The sequence below is a fragment of the Sarcophilus harrisii genome, chromosome 1, assembly GCF_902635505.1.
Source record: "Sarcophilus harrisii chromosome 1, mSarHar1.11, whole genome shotgun sequence".
NCBI classification, from domain to species: domain Eukaryota; kingdom Metazoa; phylum Chordata; class Mammalia; order Dasyuromorphia; family Dasyuridae; genus Sarcophilus; species Sarcophilus harrisii.
In genome coordinates, this window is record NC_045426.1 from 152,458,694 (window position 1) to 152,484,363 (window position 25,670).

General features: G+C 31.0%; 1 protein-coding gene across 6 annotated transcripts in view; it reads left to right on the forward strand.

The window, feature by feature from the left end:
* IPO11 (importin 11) overlaps nucleotides 1-25,670 on the forward strand; it is a 191,012-nt gene that overhangs the window by 14,205 nt on the left and 151,137 nt on the right. For all 6 annotated transcript variants that reach the window (XR_004233756.1, XM_003759391.4, XM_031965473.1 and 3 more), the window contains exons 2-8: nucleotides 735-878; nucleotides 2,458-2,558; nucleotides 6,269-6,341; nucleotides 7,497-7,700; nucleotides 16,492-16,624; nucleotides 19,303-19,361; nucleotides 24,297-24,345. Coding sequence is in view for 5 of the 6 variants with exons in the window: in XM_003759391.4 (XP_003759439.1) it covers nucleotides 741-878; nucleotides 2,458-2,558; nucleotides 6,269-6,341; nucleotides 7,497-7,700; nucleotides 16,492-16,624; nucleotides 19,303-19,361; nucleotides 24,297-24,345 (757 nt within the window). In the remaining variant the exon portion in view is untranslated. The remainder of the gene's footprint in view (nucleotides 1-734; nucleotides 879-2,457; nucleotides 2,559-6,268; nucleotides 6,342-7,496; nucleotides 7,701-16,491; nucleotides 16,625-19,302; nucleotides 19,362-24,296; nucleotides 24,346-25,670) is intronic.

The following is a 25,670-nucleotide window of genomic DNA, read 5'->3' on the forward strand; positions in this document are numbered from 1 at the left end:
TATGAAGGTTGCCAATTGTTCCAGAAGAGGTACCTATTTAATGTAGACTGGGGGCTGGTTTTTCCTGAAGGTATCAGGGAAGCTCTCTTTGGGATTCAGTTGGAAAGGAAGGGAGAGGGATTTGAGTTTGAATTATTTGTTTGACTTCTTGCTTCTTGAAACATAAAACGCTTAACCTATGAGGCATTACTGCTCTGGAAGATTTTAGTGAAATTCTTCTTGCCTTGGATGGAGATGTTAAGTGACATAAGCAAATAAGTAAATTTGTTCAAGTCTTCTCATTTTGAGCTGTTGCTGACGAATATGGTGTGTACTTAGGTGGATGGGAGTGGCATTTTATTTAAATACAAAATGTAAAAGTTTTGGTTGCATTTTAGGATCTCTTGAGCATCTCAGTACATTGTGACCCTAGGCCTGAATCACTGGATTAGACTGAAGTGTACTAGGAGACGGGGTCAGCATATCAGCTTTTGATCTGCATTTTAAAATTTATCTGATTAGTGTATTGCCTGCTGTGTGATTGCACTTAGCTTATGAATTATGATAGTAACTTTTTTATAGAGGTAAAGCCACAGAGTTGTATCATTTATATTTTATTAAGCTTAATTGTTCTTGAATATTTTTGTTGTGACACATTCTTGTAGCTTTTCTTTTTATTCCTTTCTTGATATTTTTGTTACCTCTTTTTATGTGTATAATGTTCTCTGAAGTAAGTTTAAAAATATCATTATCAGGTTTCCATGGATCTCGATAGTGCCAGCACTATTGTTCTTCACGTCTTAACTCAGGCCACCAGTCAAGATACTTCAGTATTGAAACCAGCTGAAGAACAGCTAAAACAGTGGGAGACACAGCCAGGTTTCTACTCAGTGTTGTTGGTAAGTTGGAATTTATATTCTTCATGTCCAATTTGAGTTCCTGGAACATTATGATTGATTGACGATAGGAAAATTTAGCCTCCCCTCTCCTCTATGGTTTGTTATGAAAGGGAGGATTTAGTGACTTGCCCAAGATCATAACACAAGCAAGTGTCAAAACAAGGATCAGATGCCATTATTATTTTTATATTTGTATACCCCCAGATTGTTTTAAAAATATACTTCTGTAGTGTTATGATGTCTTTCTAATTCTTTATAATCCTTGAGGGCAAAAATGAGCAGTGATAAATGAAATCTTTATATCAGATAGAATAATTTAAGAATCTTAGAATTAAAGTTGTAAGGTACCTTAGAAATCTCATCCATTCTCCCACCAAAAGCAGAGATTTTCTTCCTTTTTCTCTTCTTAACATACTTTCTTGAATATTTCTGGTAGCAAAGTCTTGTTTCTTTGTGAAGTAGTCTGTTCCATTGCTTAATTGCTTTTATGTTAAGGAAGTTGTTTAGTTAGAAAAAAATGGATTCTGTGGAACTTCCACATAATCGTCCTGGTTCTGCCTCTTAGAATTAATTGTGTAGAATAAGTCAATTACCTTTTCCTGTTACTCTTAAATTTTCTATACTTAAGGATATATATACTCAATTCTTTTTTTTTTTTGTATTCAGTTGTAACCTCTGAGGCTGAGATGCAACAAAGTATGGATCATTTCTCTGCTGCTTGTGCTAATTTTAGTTTAGCAACATCAAGAAAACATGGGTTCTTCACCAACCAGCACTGCACCATCCATGTACACATAGAAGATGAGACTAATACACTCATTGCCAGAGTTAGTCTAATATTCAGGAGGCTCTGAAGAAAAGTGTGGGAGAGAAGAGATATTAGATTGCCTACCAAACTAAAATTTGGTACCGAACCATTGTGCTCACCTCATTGCTATATGTCTGTGAAACATACACATTATACCAGCTCCATGCCAGGAAACTGAATCGCTTCCATTTGATTTGTCTTAAGAAGATTCTGAAGATTACCTGGCTGGATAAGATACAAGACACATTTATATAGTAACAATATTGAAAAGACAAAGAAATTTGAAAGATTTAAAAATTCAACATACTAAACAACCATCATTCAATAGTAAGAGAGAGGTGATGAATTCATCATACAGATTTTAGACTTTTTTTTTGGAGATTTGATCAATGTAGGAATTTATTTTGCTTGATTTTATATATTTGTAGAGGATAGGAAAGAGAGATGATGAACTTTCCTTGACAAAAAAGTAAACATAAGACTTCAAAGAACCCCCATTGCTATATATATTTTTCAAAATCCTAGGTTTTATTGTTAATATCATTGTTTGAATACCTTAATTTTATGTTTTCTTTTCTGTGTTTCACTTGAGGAATATATAAATTAAAGTTATATATATGTATATATATAATTAGCATATAAAAATTAAAAGGCAATAAGTTATTTTACAGAAAATAATATATTTGTGTAATTTTTATTTTCCTTATCTTTTATTGTATTAATAGTTTAATTTTAAAAATATCTTTTAATACTGCCCATTGTTACTTTCAGAATATTTTTACAAACCATATTCTGGATATAAATGTAAGGTGGCTAGCCGTGCTGTATTTTAAAAATGGAATTGATCGTTATTGGAGACGTGTAGCACCACAGTAAGTTTCTTTACTTTTTTTTGGAGTTGGTAGGGGGGAGTTTAATATTAATGATGATGTTTCCTAACATTAAAAATTTCATCTATTTAGGATGTTCAGAATAGGTAGAGAATTTCTATAGTTTTAATCTTTTATATGTAGAATCTTTATAAAACCAACCAACAGTATGATGTTTTCATTAACTATTTACTAATCGACTTTGGTTTTTATGTGGTTTTCAAAATTGTGAATACCATACAGAAAACACCATTCTGTTTTGCCACTAAAATATTGTTTAAGTACAAAGTAAATTAAGTAGTGTATAAAGCACTTTTTCACTTTATCAAGTAGTATGAGATTTCAGGAACTTGGAAAAATCAAAGAAACAATGTCTTGGAAATGTTTTTGGAATCATTTCAGTAGCAGTTGAATGTTTAAAATAATTTTTTTTACATTACTTCCATTTATAAATATTTTATTGCCCCTCTCTCACCTAGACAAGCATTCTTTATAATAAAGAATAAAAAAAGAAAAAAAGTAGTTCAGCAAGATTAACATATCAATGAAGCTTAAACATATATTCAATGTTTCATCTTTATAGGGAATTCCATCTTTATATTTCTTCTTCATGGTTAATCTTGATTACACTAGCACACAATATTTAATTTTGCTTTTGTTATTCTTACAAATTACATTGTTGTAGTCACTTATTATGATTTAAAGTCACTTGGTTACCTTTTTCTACTTCGTTTTGTAACAGTTTATATAATTCTTCCCTTGCTTTCCTTTAGTCTCCACATTAATAATTTCTTATAACTGATGTGTTGGTTGAATCTTAATGAAGTTTCTTTCAAAAATTATTCTAATAATTTGTAGTGTTATTGTATAGTATTTGGAATCTTGTGTTAATTCAATCAAAAGATCAAAAAATTAGAAAAAAAATAAAACCTAAGGTAAATGAAAACAGTTTTTCAAATGAATTGGAAAACATTGAAAAGAGTGAATTTAAATATTAGACTCTGAAAACCATAATCCTAGATTCCATATTTCAAGAAAAAATGTGTGTTCATTAGATTAGTGCTATTAGATCCAGAGGACAAAGCAGAAATAGAAAGAATCCAATAATTCTTCCTGAAAGAAGCCCCAAATTGGAAACATGTAGAAATATAGTCAAAATCAAGAGATTCCAGGTCAAAGAAAGCATACTACAATCAATCAGGAAGAAAGAGTTTGAGTATTAAGGAAACAACATAATATCACATCAGATAATGTTGCTAGTCCTCCAAAAGAGAGGAAATAGGGTAATATGATATCCTCAAAAGCATAACAAAAAAGGCTTCCAAATCAATGGCAAAATGCACATATTTGAAATGTATACAATACCAAATGTGGGGCATTTTGCATAGTAAGCCAATGTTCTTTATTTTTCCAGTAGATGTCAGTGTGATCCCATAGCTATTTCATGATTTATAAAATGGCTTTCTCATCCAAATAATTATATTTAGATATATATTTAAAATAAACTATTTAAATATTTATAAAGTTATTCAAATCTCAACAAAATATCTGTGGTAGTTATTGGGGAAGCAAAAAAAAAAAATCTTTAAAATAATCATTAAAGCCCAACATAATTGCATTCTATATAACAGAATTATCTTGTTTTCAGATTGTGTTAGTTTTGGAGGGATTTGGTAATTTTAGGATTTAGGAATGTTATTGGACTACAATGTAGCTGAATTGTTCCCTAAAATAATTTTTCTTCCACTTCATTCCAATTCACTTTATAGCTTATTGACCTATTCTGTTTGCATTGTGGGTGGGATATATAAGAGAATTGTTCAGTTCTTTTGTGGAGTCACTTCTTTTAAGACACAGGATATGTTTTAAGTTTCTGGTTTATTTCAAATTATTCTCAGATGGGAAAATTGTATAATAGACCAAATTTCTAAACTTTAAAAATCTGACCTAAAATATATAATTGTTAGGAGGAAAAGTTTTTTATCCTGAAAACTATAATACATTCAATATATAATGGAAGTTGGAATAAATTCCTTAAAGGGGAAGAATATTGGCAAAAGTATTAGTTTCATATTTAGACTTTGTCTATTAGATACCACTATTTAAATTACATTTTTAAGTTGAAGTATATAAATATGTATGAATTTTACATTTTTTACAACTTCTAGTAAAGATCTATGTTAATATTTTCTTAAAGAATGAGAATCTGTAAAGAAATATAGGGGTCATTTACTATAAGCATTATTTACTTTCACAATAGTTTTCACAATTTGCCACACCTTAGTGAATAAATTGAATGATACTAGTTTCTTATTTAATTAATTTAATTTCTATTTTTGGCCATAATGCATTTCTGTTAAGAGATTTACACTTGACCAAAAGTGTAACACTGGCTAATGATAACAAAACACTTGTTAAATTGTGATTAAAATTCTGTTAAAATTGCTATAAGGTAGAATTGTGATATTTTCTAAGCCTGTTGTGCTATAAAATGTAATTTGCATTTCACATGAAGTCACAATCAAAGGTAAAGCATATTTTGACAGAGGAAGAAGTTACAAAGTAATACAAAGATTAGAAGGAACTTAAAAAAAAACTTTTAAGGGGCAGTTAGTTGGTGTACTGGATAGAGCACCAGCTCTCAAGTCAGGAGGACTCAAATCTGGCCTCAGACACTTAACACTTCCTGGCTGTGTCACTTAACTCCAATCTCATCAGCTAAAAAACCAAAACAAAACACATTTAGTATGAGGAGACTTAGCACTGGCTTTCATTCTTTTATTATTTAATGTTTCAACTCTTTCTGTTATGTTTTCCAAAGCAAACTACTCTATAGAATGGTAGAATATATATATTCTTATATTTTCTGGCTCCCTTGATAGTTTCATTATTGAGGATTGGAGGCTGAGAGGAATAAGAACATGGACTGAATGAAGAAAGTTTTTGAAGCTTACAGATTTTTAAGCAGGAGAGATCTTTTGTGTGTAAGCAGTAAAAATTTGCTGTGGATTGACTGTTGGAAAAGTCTCTCTCTTTCTCTCTCTCTCTGTGTATATATATATGCTCTCTCTCTCTCTCTCTCTCTCTCTCTCTCTCTTTTTTTCAGTTAATAGGAACACAATAGCAATGTTAAATTTGCTTTGGATATTGGAAGTCTTGAACAACACTTAGGAGACTGATGCCCATAGAGAGGAAGCTGAGATTTTTAGATAGTACTTTGTTAGCAAGACATAGTATCACTTAATAGGAGTTATTGTGGAAAATAGATGTGCTCCAATAAAGTTAGAAGAACTTGTATCTATGTCCATCATAACATCAAGAAATTATTAATTATTAAATTAAATTATTAATTATTATTAAAAATTATCAGTACTCAGCATGGTGCTTGGCGCATATGTACCTTTTGATAAATGGTTTTTGATTGATTATAAATTACCATTGATATGTTTTATTTTAACATGTCATATTTTTCCTTTACAATAACCTATCTAGATGTAAAGTATTTACTTATAGTTAAGAATGTTTTCAGCTTCTATTAACTTATCAAATCTATGTAACCAATTAGAAATGTTGGTCCATTTTACTCAGCAAAAATATGAGACCTAGTTTGTGGGAAGAATATTTTTAAATTTAGCTGATAAATGCTGTAAAATACAAAGACAGACTTATACGTTAGTATTGTTGAATAATAAATATATCTCTTTTTTTTAAAGTGCTCTTTCAGAGGAGGAAAAAGCTACATTGCGAGCAGGACTCATCACCAATTTCAATGAGCCAGTAAATCAGGTCAGTTGAGAAATGGTTGCCAATTAATCATTCTCTTCCTTGGGTAGTAATTTTTATTGTGACATAACGTTTTTGTTGGTTTTTTTTTTTTTTTTAAATTTAAGAAAGCTTTTCTTTAAAGTAGAAATTAAAAATATACATAAGACCAAATTTTATTGAATTTTTTGTCATAGCAGTAGTTTTTTAAAATTGTGGCTCATCTAGTTTATTTTACAAGCATCCAGTTATACTTCATACTCAAGTATGAAGAAATCTCAAGAAAAATATTTTGGGGGATTCAGTTTATTATGGTTGTGACTCTTGACTTATATTCTTGATTAATTTTTTAAAGTTTTTTTTTTTTTTTTTTTAAAGAAATACCTCAGTGAGCAATTAGATTTCTCAAAATATTTTTTACTTCACAAGCTTCTTGCATGTAATTTTATTTTGATTATCTGGTAGTTTGGAAAGTAAAATATCAACAACATTCCTACTGGGCATCTTGACTGAAGTCCTATTTTTAGGGGAGAGCTTTTTTCTTTCTTTTGGGTCCAGTTCTTGGTACAATAGTCAGTACATCATGTCCTGAATAACGCTGTAGTAATAGCATTACTTTAAAAACAATTTATTCCGAGTTTAATAAATGCTTAACAAAAAGAGATTATTTCCATATACAATTAGAACAGAAAAAAGGATTATATGTGAAACTACAAATCTCTAAATGATGTAGCAATACTGATTAGTTTGTTTTTTTTCTTGGAAAATTATTTTGAGTGGTTTGCCCTTTACTTCTCCAGTTTATTTTATAAATGAGGAACTAAGACAAATAAGCTTAGGTGACTTACTCAAGTTCACACAGCTAGTTAAGTATCTGAGGCTAGATTTGAGCTTTCAAAGAGTAGTCTTCCTGATTCAAGTGCTTTATCCATTGTGCTCCCTAGGTGCCCCAGAATTACTGATAACTAATGTTAAATGTCCTTTAAATGAAGTTAGTAAGTAATAAACATAATTCTTTACTAAGCACATCTCATTTTGTTGAATGCATAGCCAGCAGAAAAAAATAATGTTGGAAACCTGGAAAATATACTTTCTTCTCTCTTCTTAATGAAAAATTCAGTTTTCAATATTCAATTGACCTTATCCATTTTTTTTTTTTCTGATAATCTTTTCTAATAGATTGCAACTCAGATTGCAGTACTAATTGCAAAAGTTGCTAGATTGGATTGTCCCAGACATTGGCCAGAACTGATTCCTACCCTAATAGAATCTGTGAAAGTCCAAGATGATCTTCGTCAGCACAGAGCATTGCTTACTTTCTATCATGTCACTAAGACCCTGGCATCCAAAAGACTGGCTGCAGACCGGAAGCTCTTCTATGATGTAAGTAAATGTAATCTAAATATGAAATTTTTTTTCTTTTCCTAAAACAAAAAATTAGGTTTCCTTCAAAATGTTATGTTATAGTTTAATACCGCTTTAATTATCTGATCGTAGATGATTAAATTCTCTGCAACATGTCTCTAAGACCCTCTTAAAGAAGAAAATCAAGGAAGCCAAACTTTTTGGGCCTTAGAAACAGTGTTTTGGCATTTCTTTTTTTCTCTTTTATTTTTAGCATGAGATTATTTCTATCTAGGATTTGAATTATATTGCTGCTTGTTTCTTTAACAAGTAGCCTAGCAATCATTTTGGAGTAAAAAAAAAAAAGCTATTTAGTTCTTAGTTCTAAAAACTGATTGTCCTTTGCATTTTTTGAAATAGCATAACTAGCTTGTTAAATCTCTTACACTAATTAGTTATGCATAAAACAAATATTTGAAATTTATCTTGTTCAGAAGAACAGCTGTATGTTCTGTATGTAAAATCCCTTAAATGTTAATTTCCTTGAAGTGCAGGAAAAGCAAAAAGTAAAAGTAAAAAATATAACATTATTTTAAGTGAAATTAACAGAGTAAGGTGTACATTTTGTGGCATGGCCTACAGCCAGAATTTGTTTTGCTTGACTATTTATAATTGTCTTAAGGGTTTTGTTTTTGTTTTTCATTTTTATTTTTTTAATTTCCATGGCTATCAGGTGGGACATGATTGAGATAAGATAATTAAAAAAAAAAGAATTGAAAGAAAAAGTGGTCATTGAAACATTTAAAAATGGAAAGAAGACCAGAAAGAATCACAAGCAGGATAGCTGTAAAAGTTACATGTTCAATTCATTATTGAGTGAAAAAGAAAACCAAGCTTTATGTAATAGATATGCTGTTTTTGATATTTAAGTTCAAACTAAAGAAAAATTAATGAAAAAGGAAAATTATCAGTCATCAGCAATTAAATAATTTATTAAGATGTGTGCTATGTGCAAGGTCCTATCTATCTCAAGGTTTGCACCTTATGTTTTTTTGACTTTTTTTCTGCTTTAAGGTGGTAGAGGTTTAATGCTATCATGGGTTATTATTTTTTTGAGACAGTGATAATACTCTAAAACATCATCTCATTTGATCCTTACAAGATTTTTGTGAAGTATGTAGGTATTTATTAATATTTCCATTTTGCTTAGGAGAATGAAAAAGACTAATTGAATTATGTTTTGTCACACAGTTTAGTTAGGATTTGAACTGAGGCTTCTTGGTTCCTCTAGGTTAAAGACTCTTCATATTACATTGCCTCTCATAAATTGTCTTTGTGATTTTCATTATATTAATATATTAAGTTCATTTTTTGGAAAGCAGCAGAATTAACATAATAGGATCATTATTTGTTATATTAGTAAAAACCACTGTTTTATGTGTCAGAGAATAATTGGCAACATGGTAGAATGAAAATGAGAATGTATTAGGAATCAAAGATCTGCATTTGTACTCGTAATCCTGCCCCTATCTGAATGATTGCTAAGTTTCTGAATCTCCTTTTTAGAACTGGTGTTATACTTTATATCTAAGCTATCTTCTAGCTGTTCAATTCCATGATAAACGAACATAATAATTAAAGAATGTTTTATGTACAAATCAATAATTTTTCCAGAAAATTAAATTAATACTTGAGAATTTTGTGTTCCACCTTCATAAATCACTTCTTTAAATAGAATCACAAAATTCCCCAAACTAATAGGAACCTCAAATTGTCTTGACTATTTCCTTTGCAGGTGAGAAAACTCAGAGAAGACCATATGAATTGCTCAAAAACAACAGTCAGTTAAGAGTAGAGTTTTACCCATAACCTTAGACTCCTAACTTCTGTTTTTAGTATCTTTTCCAGCACAAAACATTGCTTTTCTAACAATAGCTAGCTTTTCTATAGTGATTTAAGATTTTAAAGCACTTTGGAAATATTTTATCCTTAACAGCAACCCTATTTTATTCTCATTTTATACATGAGAAAACTGAGACAGACAGAAGTTGTCATTTGTCTAGAATCACAGAGTTAGTAATTGTCTGAGGATAGATTTGAACATTTTACTTCAGGAATCCTCAAACTTTTTAAATAGGAGGCCAGTTCACTGTCCCTCAGACTGTTGGAGGGCTGGATTATAGTAAAAACAAAAACTTTGTTTTGTGGGACTTTCAATAAAGAAACTTCATAGCCCTGGGTGAGGGGGATAAACATCCTTAGCTGCTGCATCTGGCCCACGGGCCATAGTTTGAGGACCCCTGTTTTACTTGTTTGAGGAATTTGAATGTATTATCCTAGGAAAGCTGTTAAGTTTTTTTGAACTTGTAATATTAGGAACTTTGTCATGAAATTTACTTTTTCACAAACATTTTGCAAACATTCAGATTTTTTTTTAAATTATCTTTTTGAGGGTTACCTATTATTGTTTTTTCCATTTGTTTTTATTTATGTCTTGTTGTAAATATCAGTCATTTCCCAGTATACTTCACTCCTTTCACCCTCAAACCCTGTAATTCATCTTCAGTTTCAGTAAGGAACAGCAGTTAAGCCAAATCAACTAACACTAATAGTTGCAGTTCACTTCATATGTTGTCCCAACCTCTTTATCAAGACAAAAGAAGTGGGTCCTAGGTACATGGATTTTGAGCTACAGAGTGTCTCAGAAGTGATTTTGTCTAGCCATTCATTTTTAAAAATAGAATTTTATTGATATCTTTTGATATCAGGTTGATTAAATGTCTCCCATATCCTTTTATTCCCCCTTACAAAGTTACAGCTTTTATAATAATTCTTTCAGAAAAAAAGGAAGAGGAAATTTGGTATATATTATCAGTACATGGGAAAGATCTTACATGGTGTTCTGACCTCTGCAAAGTTGGTGAGGAAGCATCTTCTCATAGTCTTTCTTTGAGGCCAGTCTTGATCTTTGATCTTAATAATTTTTGTCATTCAGTTTAGATTACAGCCCATTCATTTTCAGATGACTAGCTTAAAGGTGCAGTGACTTGCCCAAGGCAGTGAGTCACAGATCTGGGTTGGAACCTAAGTCTTTCATTCTAAATGTATATTATACTTTGCTACCTCCAAGTTATTTTTAAAATTACCATAATTCATAAAACCTCCAAATGAAATATGTCTTCCCATTTAATAGCTGCTTTGCTTTGTTGTTACAATGAAAGATTCGTTCATATCAACAAAATTTTTCTTTCCTGGTGTCAGGTATTTGAGGATTATAATTTCAGTTAATCCCATGTAATGAACAAAAATAGAAACACAACAATGTAAATGGCTTCTAGAATTTCTATCATTTTATACCAAATAATGGAATAATAACTTGGATTTAAGTACTGCCAGTAGATCTACAAAACATCTTCCTCAGAGCATCCACTAAGGTAGATTGCCTTCCCATTTTAATGATAAGGGAATTAAGGGTCAGAGATTAGAACACTGCTGGTAAGCATAGGAACTGGAACTTCAACCCATGTCTTCTATAGGATGATAGACTTAAAATTGGAAGAACCTTAGAGACCATCATACCAGCCCTTCTCATTTTACAGAAGAGGAAAATGAACCTTAGGAAAGTTAAATGATTTACTGAAAATGACTTAGATAGTAAATTTCAGAGATGGGATTTGAACTTAGTTCTTTGACTTTTGATTAGAAAGAACCAGTGTGGTGATAAACTGCCTCAATTCCAATTGTGTTCCTTTTTTTCTTCTAAAAATTATTGATAAATTTCCCACATTAAAGCAAAATTCCATGAAAACTGATAAAATATATTTTTCCTAAACTGTATTTTTCCATATAGCGACTTGTTTATCCTATTGTACCTTGCAGCAAGTATTTGGCTTTCCAATATGCTTAGCATATTTTCTTCAATCTGTTTTTTATTAGTCATTTGCTTTTTAGTTATTCTGTTATTTATTTGTTAGTTATTATTACTAATAAAAGTTGTTTTTAAGGAATAATTTTCTGCATTTTTTATGTTTATTAACTGTTCATGCTATCTGTATTTTCCTGATTTTAGTCTCTTTTATTAATAGCTGAGGCTTCCTTGAAGTTTTCAAAGTTACATCTTTATAAAACTAATGGAAATTTGAAACTTAAGTGGTCTCTAGAGAGAAATAGTCTGTAGAATGGGCCAGGCTTTCCAAAGTCCATTGCTTAAGAGAGATTGGACAATGGTTATTCTTGATTAGGGAAGAGCAGGTTAAAGAATGGCTGGGTCTAGTTTTTCTACCTTACAAGTTTCCTTTTGCTTAACAACATATATCTTGTAGAAGCTTCTAGAAAATTTCTTTTGTTTAACGACATGAACTTCTAGAAACTCATAAAACTGTATTTGATAAATGGGATTATTTATTGCAGATTTCTTTTGGAGTCCGGAGAAGTCCATTTAAGCTTCATTTTAGGGCTTCTTTTGTCTCTTTACTATAAGATTAATGAATTCTCTTAAATCAGAAAGTAGGTGAGAAACTTAAAGGTGAGAGACTTAAAGGAATAGATTTGTAAATATACTGGTTTTCTTTGGTTTGTTAACCTAAAAAGCAAATGGGAAACTGTGGAGGTAACAAATTATAGGGAATAGAAGCTTAAGATCTAGGAAAACATGCTTTTGATCTGGAATTGGCCAAATGGGAAGCCTCAAGTTCAGCTGTAGTAATGCTGTGGACTATTCTGTCAAATTAGGTAGAGCGGAGCAGCTGAAATCGGCAAAGCTTGATAGCCTAGTGGATTCTGGTCTGTGTAAATAGTAAATAGCTAGGTGCAAAATTGCAGTGTTTGTATGTTAAAAGATATGTCAGGATAGACAAATTTTTTATATATTTAAAAGGGCCTTAGAGATCATCTAGTCCAGATTCTTCATTTTACAGATGAAGATATTGAAGACTGTAGAGATTTAAGTGACTGTCTAAGATCATAGAAGTAGTAATTAATGGAGCTTGGATTCCTATCCACATAGTCTTTTCTTTACTATGCTATGCTTATGTTGTGCCACTTTTATTACATACTTGAAACTAGTACTTCTCCCAAGAAATTTAATTAACTTATTCCTCCTTCCCCTCACATTGAAATTATTCAGATTCTTTTTAGAGGAAACAAATTTCTATTTATATGATTAATTTTTTTTATTTTCTTTTTTCTGGTTATACATAAACATTAAATTTTTAAATACATATTTCTGTATGAATCATGTTGGGAAAGAAAAATCCGAACAAAAGGATAAAGCCCATGAGATTAAAGAACATGACATATGTTGATTTATTCTTTATAAGTTCTCTCTCTAAATACAGATGGAAAAGATGGTGTTTTCCATCCAGAGTTTATTGGGATTGTTTTGGATCACTGAACTGCTGAGAATAACCAGTTCTTTCATAAGTTGATCACTGCATAATCTTGCTGTTACTGTGTACACTGTGTTCTTGATTCTACTTGTTTTGCTTAGCATAAATAAGTGTAAATCTTTCCAAGTCTTTCTAAAGTCTTTTTTAAAAATAAAACAGCAATGTTCTATTACTTTCATATGCCATAACCAGCCATCTCCCAACTGATAGACAACCTACCTATTTTCCATTTCCTTGCCACCACAAAAAGAGCTGCTATAAATATTTTTGTACATATGGATCCTTCTCCCTCTTTTATGATTTTCTTGGGATATAGATCTAGTAGTAGCACTGCTAGATCAAAGGGTATGCACAGTTATAGCTCTTTGAGCATAGTTCCAAATTAAGGAAGACAAATTTCAAAAACAACAGTTTTAGGTGGGTAGTGTTCCTACTACTACAGATCACAGAATCACAGTTTTGAAACTTCTCATTTTATAAATGAGGAAACACTTCTCAACAGATTAAATGCCTTGCCTAAGCTTATGTAGATAGCAGGCAGCAAGGCTAAAATTTGAATCAGAGTCTTGTAACTACAAATCCACAGGAAGAAAGGAGGGAGTTGCTATGAATGCATATATTGGATTTAACATATTTCTATTTTGTTTAACATATATTGGACTACTTGCCATCTAAGGGAAGGGGTGGGAAAAGGTGGGGGGATTGGAATATAAGGTTTTGCAAGAGTTATGTTGAAGAATTATCCTTACATATGTTTTGAAAAATAAAAAGCTTTTATAAAAAAAAAGGAATTAAAGATTCACTTAATCTTGAATATAATTAGAATAATTGTTTTTCTTCATCAATAAAGTAAGTTCATCAGTTCATTAAGCTGATTAATGATGGGGCCAGGAGTAGAATCCAAATCTCTTGATGCACTTGAATCTAGTGTTCATTTTATGTCATGTCTTTTCTTAAAGTTACTTTACTAAGGAGTATTTTTAACAATAGATATTAGTAAGTTTCTTGTGCTTATTTACAAGTAATTCAGAGTATTTCATAAGATACTTCAGAGTCTTCTTTCAAATTACATGAACTCTGGAGATTGTGGCACAAACTTTAGCTGGTACATCTCTTGAACTAGGGAGTTCTCCTTTGCAGTGGGCTATGCTAATGTGGTATCCACACTAAGCCTTAAAACTTTGAGCCGTAGGGAGTAAGGGGTCACCACATTGTTTGTCTAAGAAGGCTGAACCAACTTAAGAAATAGGAGTTTGAGCAGGTCAAAGATCCTGTGTTGATTAATAGTGGTGATGAGTAGCCCCTGCATGAACCTAAAGCATAGGTAAGGTAGGAAGATCACTTTTTTTTCTTCCTTCTTCCTTTCCTTCCTTCTTCGCTCCATCCCTGACTTTTTTGAGTAGGATTGTTATTTTCACCCTTCACTACCTAGTAAAAATTCAAATCCTACACTTCCAAATATGTTGCACCCGTATGCACAAAACCCACATCTAAACAATAATAAGAAATCAAGCAACTACCATAAAAACATTGTGAAAAGCATATCAAATTATAATAAAAATATCTTCTACAGGTACTATAGGCAAATGATATAATAGTATCTTAAGTAGAAAAAGACATAAAAGCACTTGCTACATAACACTTTTCATTTAATTTGTAAACTTATTAGTTAGGAATCAGAAAAAGCTTCCTTATAATGAAACTTCTTAAAATGGAAGTCTTCTAAATTAAAATATTACAGAATACTCTGCATGATTTTTGTAAGCAGTTTACATTGAAATCGAGTGAAATGTATATTATTCATTTGTTCTTTTATTTTTAAAAACCGAAGTGCTAAATAAGTCTCATTTCCACCCCATGAATATCTGTCAAAATAGCTCAACAAAAGCTGACAATTTGTATTTTGATAAATATCGGACATAGTAAAATTCTGGTGTAGAATGAGAATTTCTCTTAAGAGAAGTGAACGACAGGTTTTTTGGAAAACTTTTACTTTTGGAGAATTGTTAGTTTAAAGTTATTTGTTCCAAGTTCTACATTAAATCATGAGTCTTATGAGAATTTGAATACAGGATTTCCTCTCTTGATCCATGTGCTTAATTAAAGCTGTGTAGTCCAAAATGAGATGACTTAATTAGAGAACCAAGTTCTGATTTTGAGATTCAATCAATTCTCAGATTTTTTTTTTTTAGAACATTAATGGCATATTTTTGTTTGGTGAACAAATTTCCCTTTATCTTGACTTTTCAAATGGTAAGTTTTATTTAATAAAGGTTTATTTTTATATTTTGGATGACTGACAGATGTATAGTAATTCTTTATTGATTCATATAATGAGTACCATTGCAGGCTTACTTTAACTAGACTTTGGATTTTGAGGACTTTGAATAGTTCTGTATTTGTATATTTCTTGTAAGTACACATAAGCCTTGGGACTCAAAAGTAGATTGCTTTTCTGGAAAAGGTATTATAAATGGAAACTTTTGCAATATACATTAAAGGTTTATGTTCCTGTTATGAATGCTAAAAAGGCACAGACTTTCAGAGCCTAACGGAACCTTACAATGTAAAAACTTTATCAGGAGATAAAGGACTTGGGAGTGCCAAAAGTTTTAAGTTACTCCTTTGCCACACATTTTCTCTATATTATATATTGTCTTCTAAATTTGATCCCATTCATTTTCCCCCTCCCCTGTGTATATTTTTGAAAGTGTCTCCCAGCTTTCATAGAGAGTATTTTCATTTTTTTTTCTTGGCACTTATTAGTATTTTATTCCAATTATATGTAAAGATAGTTTTCAACATTCATTTTTATAATATTTTGAGTTCCAACTTTTTCTTCCTTTCTCTCCCTTTTTCCCTCCTCAAGAAGAATATAGAATTTCTAAGGCTGAGATTGAAACATGGGGTCATCAAGAAAAAGCTGTAGCACTCTGAAAGAATTAGTGACATCAGAAGTTGAGTAGGTTTCTGGGAGCAGAGCTCCCAGCATCAGAGAGGGGATGATGAAGAGGGAATGTGAGGACAAGGGGAAACAGCTGGAGATATATCACAAAGGGAACACATTTCTGAAGGAAAAATTTTGTTGAGCATTAAGTGCCTGTGAAGTCAGGAGTTGAGAGGAGAGCTTCATCATGTACTTGAGCACATTAGGAAGTTTATTAATACAATAGTCTGCTTTGTGCTAGAGAGACTTTTAAGTTATACCAGGCAGGTATACTGGTGTTGTAAGGACACTGGAATTGTAAGAAAATTTTTTAATTGTAGTAGATTATAATATTTTAACTGATCATAACAACTTTAATTCCATGCATGATACATTAACATTGCTCATATAGTCTCACCAAAAGTGTATTCTCAGGTTTTTGGAATTAAAAAGCCAGACATTTTGTAAATCTCTGCTAATGACCTAATGAATTGTGAATAAATTTGTTTCTTTGCAGTTAGCATCTGGAATTTATAGTTTTGCCTGTTCCCTGTGGAATCATCATATGGATACATTCCTGCAACATATTTCTACTGGAGATGAAGCTGCTATTTTAAATTCATTGGAAAGAACACTACTATCATTGAAAGGTACAGTTAAACATTATTAATATTTATTATTTATTTTAAAATAGCACACTCTTCAGCTGTGACTCTGAAACAGAATGGAGGGATCTCTTTGGCAAAGATATAAAACTAATATATGTGAATATCTAAAAACTAATTCTAAATAAAATACTAGAAGAAATAGTCGAGAACAAGAACAGGAAGAAATAGGAAGAATAAAACTGGAAAAAGGTACATATTAACAGAAAACAGACCTCATTTAATGACCTTGAATGTAAAAATGATTTTCTAAAACCAGAAGAAACCCTAGCGAAGAACTCTTAAAGCTATAATAATACAATAAATCGAGCTGACTAGACAATAACTGGTCTTTTAGTTACTTTGGAGGATTTAGGGATAAGGGATTCTGAGTTCATTTTTTAATCCATATTCTCTTTTCTACCCATCTTCTCCCATTTGTAGTCTAGTACATGTAGTGTATTAAAGTGTATGGTTACATTTTTTTTTTTTTTTTTTAAAGAATTGTTGGGGGTTTTTTTATTTTTATATTAATAGTCACTTTCAGAAAGCTCCTGGACTTCAGTCTTTTTCTCCCCTCAGAATCTTTTTATTTGGCAGCTAACCTCAGGCCTATTTTTGAGTTTTTATTCTTTTGGCATATAATCCTCTAAAAAAGTAGGGCTGTTCCTTTTTTGAATTCCAGGTTTAGCTCTCTTTGGTTTCAGATACTGTGGTCTGCAAATCAGCTTGCTTTCTAATACTCCTGATTTTAGAAGTTCCTTACTAATCTCTTTCCTGTTTATCAATACTCATTTGTATATTTAAGGTCTTTATATGCATTTCCTCTTTTCTGTTAGTATATACTTTTTTTTTTTCTACTTTTATTCTTTGAATTTGTTCCTATCTTTGTTCTTAACTATCCTTCTTCTAGTTATTTTATTTAGAATTAGCTTTAGGTATTTGCACATGTTAGCTACTATATTGGTATCTGAGAAAGTTCTTCGGTTTCTTTAAAATATTACTTACTCCTACACAAACACACACACACACACACACACACACACACACACACACCTGTGTCTATGTGTCTATGTCCTGTGATTCTATTACTTGAAAATACTTGAAATTATACATTTACTTTTTTCATCCCTTTCTGGGGTCATGTTTGGATTTTTAGTGATGTTGGGGAAAGGGAAACATGTTCTCCAAATGATGTTATCAATTTAGGACATCTTTTTTTTAGGGAAAAATAAGGATTAATACAAGTGCTTTTGTTTGTGGAGCAAATGAGAATAGTAGTGTTTTGAAGTTGTCACATGAGAATAGTAGTGTTTTGAAGTTGTCATGTGGGGGCTTCTCTCTTTTCATAATGCTCTGGAAGCCCAACTATGATTGGTACTGTCCCTCTTGAGATGTTTAACTGACTTGAAAACTGTTTGCCCAAGTTTTAAGACATTTAATTATGATTTTGGATGCTTCCATTTTGTAGATAATTTTAACATTAGGAATAAGTTCTACATTTTTGTTGTATTAGAAAAATTATTTATTATCTTTGGTTTAATCTCTAAAAGAGGAACATTTTTAAATGCTTAAAAAAAGCATTTTAAAATGCTTTCATATCTTAATTTTTCTATGCAGTTTTAGTGATTGATGAATTTTAAATGTGAGCTTCTCTTTGTCTTGTCCTAAAACATATGTGGCATATTTCTTTAAGGTAATACAAAATATGGTATTACATTATTTTAAAAATGAATATAATACTATCTTTACTAATAATGTGATTTACTATTGGTTATCTTAATGAATTTAAGAATTAAATGTTTAAATTGCAATAAATTCTACTTTACAAAAGAAGTAAGATTTTCTTTGTTTTCTCTTCAAATTTTCTAGCCTCGGTCAAAGTTTAGTTAGAGGGGATTCATTTTGATCTAATGAGCATAGTCATAGGTTTTCCATTAAAAATTGATCTCTGGGTTTTTAATTGTAACTATATGATAACCTTTTGAAAATCAAGGAATTATTCATGATTTATCATTTATCATAATCGACACATATATACTTTATTAATTGATTTTCCTCTTATTCTCCTAAAGTCTTGTATTTGGCAGTTCATTTTTATCACAGATCTACTTCAAGGGAATACTGTAGCAAATAATGTTAACTTCAGTACAAATCATTTGAAATTTCATTAATTCCTGCCTCTACCACTTTGGATTATTCCATGTACCTTGATGTTCTTTGGGCCTTATCTACTTTTGTTTATGGCTAATTTTGTCACTGTAAAAGCATTATTACTGAATTTACTGAGTTTTGTACCCAGAGGTGATTTTAGATCGTGTATTAACCTGAGTTTGTCCTCTATAAATAGTTTCATTTTCTGAACTATTTATGGAATGGACATAAAACTAATGAGAATAAAATGGACCTAAATTTAGAGTAATTTTTTTTTTAGAAGAAATATAGTATAACAGATTGATTGGCCTTGGTAAGAAGATCTGAACTGTTAATCTGACTCTTTTATTAAGTAAGTGTGACCTTATCCAAGTCATTTATCCTGTTTGTGCCTGAATTGCCTCATTTTTTACATAATGCGATGTCTAGGATATCCTATATATATTTTTTTTATCATGGTAAATATTTATTTTTTGCAATCATAATTATTTTGATAGTACTTAGGATGAAAATTTGCTTGTACTTTTCAGTGCTTCGTAAACTAACTGTTCATGGATTTGTAGAACCTCACAAGAATATGGAAGTGATGGTAAGTTACATCAATTCTCTGATTTTTGGGAAATGTTTGATTTTATGACTGTCTTAATATTATCTCTTAATTCTAAGATAATCTTTTATTTAAAAATTGTACTATTCTATATATGCCACAATGCAGTATAATGTTGCGTGCCATTTTATGGGCATATTTTGTATGTAATAAATACCATTTAGAACAGAAAAAACAAGCTTGGTGTATAGCATTTCTTATGATTGGTTGTTACCACAGAAATTGTTACTGTGGCAGTCCCTTGAATTTGCTTGCTATTGTAATGTTACCAGAGATATCTTTGCCGTTTCATCTGTCTGACAGTTTAAAAATGTTATTTGAAAGGAAAAAAAAAAAGTCATGCATATCTAAGTGGGATTATTTGTTCAAACACAATTTTTTTTTAGCTTTTGAAGAACTGGTTAAAATTGGCCTAAAATTAAAGAGCATATTTACCATCTGTATCTTTCTCTTGGTTATATGTCTGTACAAGATTAAATTAACAAAATGGGAAAAATTTTGTTCACTTTTGTGGAAACTACTGTTAAATTATTAAATTTATCTGTTTATTGGTTATAACTAAAGTAACCCATATATGTTGCTATGAATCTGGAGAGTAAACAAAAGTGCTTGTAAGAAAAGTAATTTAATAAAATTAGCATATCTTTCCCTACTGGAAAAGTTATTCCACTTTTTATATTTTTGCGTGAGAGTTTCTCAGTTCTTTATTATGTGTGGAAAATTCATTAGTCACTTAAGCTTGGTTTTGTTGTTTCTCTTGGAATTCTTCTATTCTATCTAGATTATTGAGTTAGCTATATAGATTCTATATTTGCTATTCCTAAACATTCTGAGAATTGAGACTGAGATGGTTCAGGGAGAATCACCAACTGTTAGAAATAACTTCTATAATAGAAGAAATTAAATGAGTGTGCTGAAGTAACTCCTGAGGACCCCCGTATGACACAGTGAAGTGAAAAGAATCACAGAACAGTAGAGGTGGAAGAGATTTTAGAGGCTCATTAGCCCAACTCCATTAAAGTAATGCTTAGGAAGACATTTGATTATGCACATATTTTGTTGTCAGTCTTCTGCTTGAAGACCTCCCAGTACAGGGCCCTAATGCAGCTGATGCCTTGCTATTCTTAGCTCAGCTCTGATTATATAAGTTTTTCCTGGTATTAAATTTGAATTTATCTTTTTACAATTTGTATGCATTGCTCTGAGTTTTGCCTTAACTAATCTTGATATTTGTGGTTATTTTGAGTCATCATGAGTATTTTCAATTATACTCCATTTGATTCAGGCAAATGTCTATGAAAAATCATTAACATAAAATTTTTGGTGCTTCAGTTGTCTTGTTTGAAACATTCATTTATGTAACAAAAAATGTGTAGAGCAGATCATTCTGTTATAATACAAGATAAAAGAATTGTTTCTATATATTCCATATTCATTTTAAATAGCTTAGCAGTGTACCAAATTGTAATATATTAGTCATTTGTAAAGATTATATGTTGAACTACTAAAAAGAAATCAGTTAAAATGGGATGATTGTTTTTGCTTTACAAAACTTAGATCTGTGTTTTTCAAGCTATGCTATTCTTGTAACTTAAAGAAGATTCAGCCTTGTGAAGTAGCTTTTACACTTACCTTCCAATTGGAGTTTTTTCACTAAAACAAGTTAATTTGTCTGTTATTTAGTATGCCTCTGGGCTGATGCCCCTTACCATTCCTTAGTGCTATTTCAGAGAATATGAAAACATTTTAAACAGAATTAAAACTTTCTCCTTTCCCCCTTGACAAATATGTAAACAACACAAATTTGCTTTTCAAAACCTTCTTTCAAATTAGTTTTTGTTAGAGATTATTTCTGCCAGGATTAAAATGGTCAATCAGGAATTGTTTGTATTTAAGCCATATATAGCTGCTTTTAGTTGGCTACCATTCCATTTTGATAATCTTTTTTAATTTTTGTGTCTGTGTCTGCCCTGTGTCTCTTCTCTTTCTTGCTGATCTTTTTCTTCTAGTGTATTTCCAGAGTTTAAAAAATGTTGTCCTTCTTAATTGGCTTTTGACTGAACACAGAGTAGATTCTAAAGAGACAAAGTATTTTTTTTTGGAAACTTCCCTTTGAAGGTGACTTGACTCCCAGTCAAATCTCCCCCATTTTTGCTTTCAAATTAATATTTTGGGGGTGTTTTTCTCTTTTTCGTCCTTTTTTTTCCTTTTTCCTTTTTAAATGAATATTTCATTAGTGCTTCTCCCCATTATAATCATGTGCTTGAATGGACTTGTAGATTAAATATACATGTACATATATGTGTATATCTATGTATAATGTTTGTATAATATAATAAATACATAACAAATGTAAATATACCTTTCAAGTCTGCATAGAGAGGTGCTGGGCTAGAGTTATAAACCAAAAAAATATGCTATTAGATATGGTCATACCTCTATGTGTGTATGTGTGCATGTAAATAATTATAATTAATAATATTAATATGTAATATATCAATGTTAATAATGTAGTCACTTAATGTATTGCTACAAATATTATACCAACCCAACCATAATATATGAAATGCTGCAAATTAGTATTAATTATATATTATAAATATGTAGTATAAAGTGTGTGTGTGTGTGTGTGTGTGTGTTCCTTCATCCCCAAATATTTTAGAAAGGTACAATCAAAGCAGATTTACACACTGAGAATGTCTGATGGCATATGTCTGTTTTTCACCTCAAGTCCAGCACTTTTTTATGTAGAGCAGAGTTTAGTCCCTTTGTTTATTATGCATTTATTAAGTTTCTTTCCTATTGAAGTAGTCTAATTGCTATATTATGAACCTTTTGTGATCAAGATTGGTCATTTTAACTGATGTAAATTGTTATACTTTTAAATGTTTTCCTTTATATTATTGTGTTTAATGTGCCTTTTGCTCTCTTGGTTCTTTTTGTTTCATTCTGCATCAATTCATGGAAATTTCTACTTGCATTCAGTTCTTGGTAAAATTCTAGATCAGATCATTAAAGAGATTGGTGAACATTTAGATAGGGAAATGGTTATAAAACAACTAGGGTGGCTTCATTAAGAACAAGTTAAGCCAGATTAGCCTAATTTCCTTTCTTACAGGATTACCAAATAGTGGACCCACCATACATCCAGTTGTATAATTTAGTTTATTTCTTATCAGTGAAATAGAAATTTCTAGGCTAAGATTTGCAAAGAAAGTGTTATTAAAAAGATACCAGTGTTTACATATCTGCCTTTCCAACTCTTTTCATCCATTATCAAAAATTTTCTTTGACTTCCTATTATGATGCAATTCAGGACCATTCACAACTTGGCCCTAGTCTAGCTTTTAACCTTGATTTATAACATTTTCCTTCATGAAATTTATATCCGAATAAAACATACTAATTTCTTTTTATTATTTCATCTTCCTTTCTTTCCTCTTCATACCCTGGAATAGATTCTTTTCACGTCTCTGCCTATATCTTCCTTCAGGGTTTATCTCAAATTCCAGTGTTATCTGATGTTTAATTGTCCCCAAATAGATGCTAATTAGATGCTATACTGAATTCTATGAATTTAATCTTGTTCTGATTTGTATATTCTCCATTTTATGATCTAGATTTATAAACTCTTTGATGGTCGATTTTTTTGAGTTTTGTTTTTGTATTTTTGTATTTTAAAAATTTTTTTTTAAAAATCTCATTGCTTAACATAAGAGATGTTTAATGTGTGTTTGTTGAGTTGCTAAATATCAAATTCAATTGTGATTGGCTACTTTAGATCACCATTTATAATAAGTACTTCCTCATGTGTTTCAGAAAGCTTTATTTTTGTGATTTTAGTTGATTAAGTCTGGTTACTTTATATTTCTTTGTAATGGACATTAGATCCTTTGTCAGTAATGTGATAAAGCAAGATTAGATGTTTATGTCATTTCCTCATAGAACAGTTGTTGTTTCTAGTGTATAATTATTAAGTGTGAAAATCATTTTTCTTTCCTCATGTTTTTTAAACTCCCTTTAAAAATTTTTTTGCTTTGAAGATGGCTTAAAAGGGAAGGGCATATCTGGAAACGCTGATTTTCTTGGTGAACAGTAGGCACATGACTTTGAGTGTACTCCTTAGTTAGGAGCAGAGTTCACACCAGTTATGTAAAATTGTTCACTAGATTATCTCAACATCTGATTTTTACTGGTCTTCTTTTCCTTTCATTGTCTATTCACTGATTTAGTGCCTTTTTCCTTTTCTTTTTGCTAGCTTATTTTAATGATGAGAATGCTTTTCCCTTTCTTCCTTCTTTTCCCCTTACTTCAGGTTATCACACTCTTAATTTTCAGCCTCTTATTCAATTAACAGAAAACCTAGCTCTAGGTAGGAGAATAGTGTTTTCCTCACCTTGATAAAGGTACATGGAGATCTCTTTATTACTCTGTATAGTACTCAGGTTCATTTATTTATTCTAAATTTATGCATGTTTTTAACTTTAACATTTATATTAGATTATAGGTTCTTGGGGGCATTATGTTTAAACAAATTTTTTTTTGGTAATATACATGTTTAGAATATTGTGCTTAATGCTTACCTAATAAACTTTTCACCTGATTTATATTTTTTATAACTTTAGTGATTTGATTTATTGAGCTGATATATTTTTTTTATTTATTTGATAAGGAAAAAACTGTAGAATCCAATATTTTTTAATCTTTATTTGATTTTTCTTAGTTTTACTTTTTAATATAATATGGATCTTTATAATTAGTAATTATTCCTTGTTCCCCTGAAGACCTGGATACCCTCTAATTGAAAAACTACAACATTAAATTACTGGATAAAATTTTTAGTGAAAAGATATCTGTGTGTGTGTGTGTGTGTTTGTGTGTGTGTGTATTACATTAAATGTTTCTCTTTTTCTCTAGGGTTTTCTACATGGAATTTTTGAGCGTCTAAAACAATTTTTGGAATGTAGTAAGTATTCTTGATAATTCTTATTTAAAGAGCTGTCTTTAATGAGGTCTTCTTCTGAGGGGGTATCTAGCTTGGCATAATGAATTTTTGCCATGTTCCTCATTAACCCAAAGATTCCAAAAATATCTATATAGTTATAGATATATCCATATTTTTATATCTGTATATGTGTATGCTTGTGGATATGTATATATATATATATATTCAGTTTTCGGTCAGTTTTTGCTTATTATAAGTAGATGTTTTGCAGACATTTCCCTTCCTTGGAGAGTTGGTGTGGTCCTGCCCACTCTGAGGCTCTACTCTCCAAAACTGAACAAGTTCATGCCTAGGGTTCATACAGTCAAAGAGGCTGCAGTGCCTAAAGCAGAGAATTCCTGGCAGGAGCCATGTTAGTACTGCTCCTTTTGCTTGTACTCCTACTGCAACCTGCCAGAACCATAGTTGACAGGAGGATTCTTTTGCCTACCTTCTAGGGGTCAAATTGCATAGTGCCAGTTTAACAAAAAATAAGAACTTTTTGTACATTTATGTACTTCAAGTGTCCATACATAAACAAACATAAAGAGGAGTAAAATTTGCAGTGTTCCCATATCTGGAGCCCAGTATGTACACACACTCACTCACACACACTCTCTCTCTCCCTCCCTCCTTCCCTTCTTCTCTCTCTCTCTCTCTCTCTCTCTCTCTCTCTCTTTCAATACACATTTGTACATGCTCTGGATACAATAGAGAGGCTTATCCTATATTTTCAAATTTCAGATGAACTAAGTAACTAAATTTTCCGCCCACATACATATTTAGAATTCAGATACAGAGAAACCTTTCCTTAATATCTTTATATTCATCTCTTCTTTTCCATTTCTGTTGTCATCACTCATAGTCTAGGCCCTTGTTAAATTATACTTGGATTACTGCATCATTTACACCTCCCTGATTATAATCTTTTTCTTTCTCATATGTCCAACATAGCCTTTTTTGTGTTATTACTTTTTACTTGTTCCCTGTCTAGTAGCCTTGAATGGTTTCTTAAACACTTATCATATCCACTCTAAAGTTTTTTTTAAAAACACTATAGTTCCAACCTACCTATTTATCCAAATTTCTTAGTATTTGCCAGTATGTGATCTCTGGTATAGTGTATACTCTCACAAAAATGCCTCTGTATATTTATTTTCTTATTCCTGTCATAGCATTCAGTGAATGCCTTCTCTTTTGCTTATCCAAAATCCTGTTTGTGCTTCAAGGACCAACTGAAGTCCTGTTTCCTCCTTTATAACTTCTTTGAGTAATTTCTTTTCTTTCCTCTGCTGAATTGTAGTATA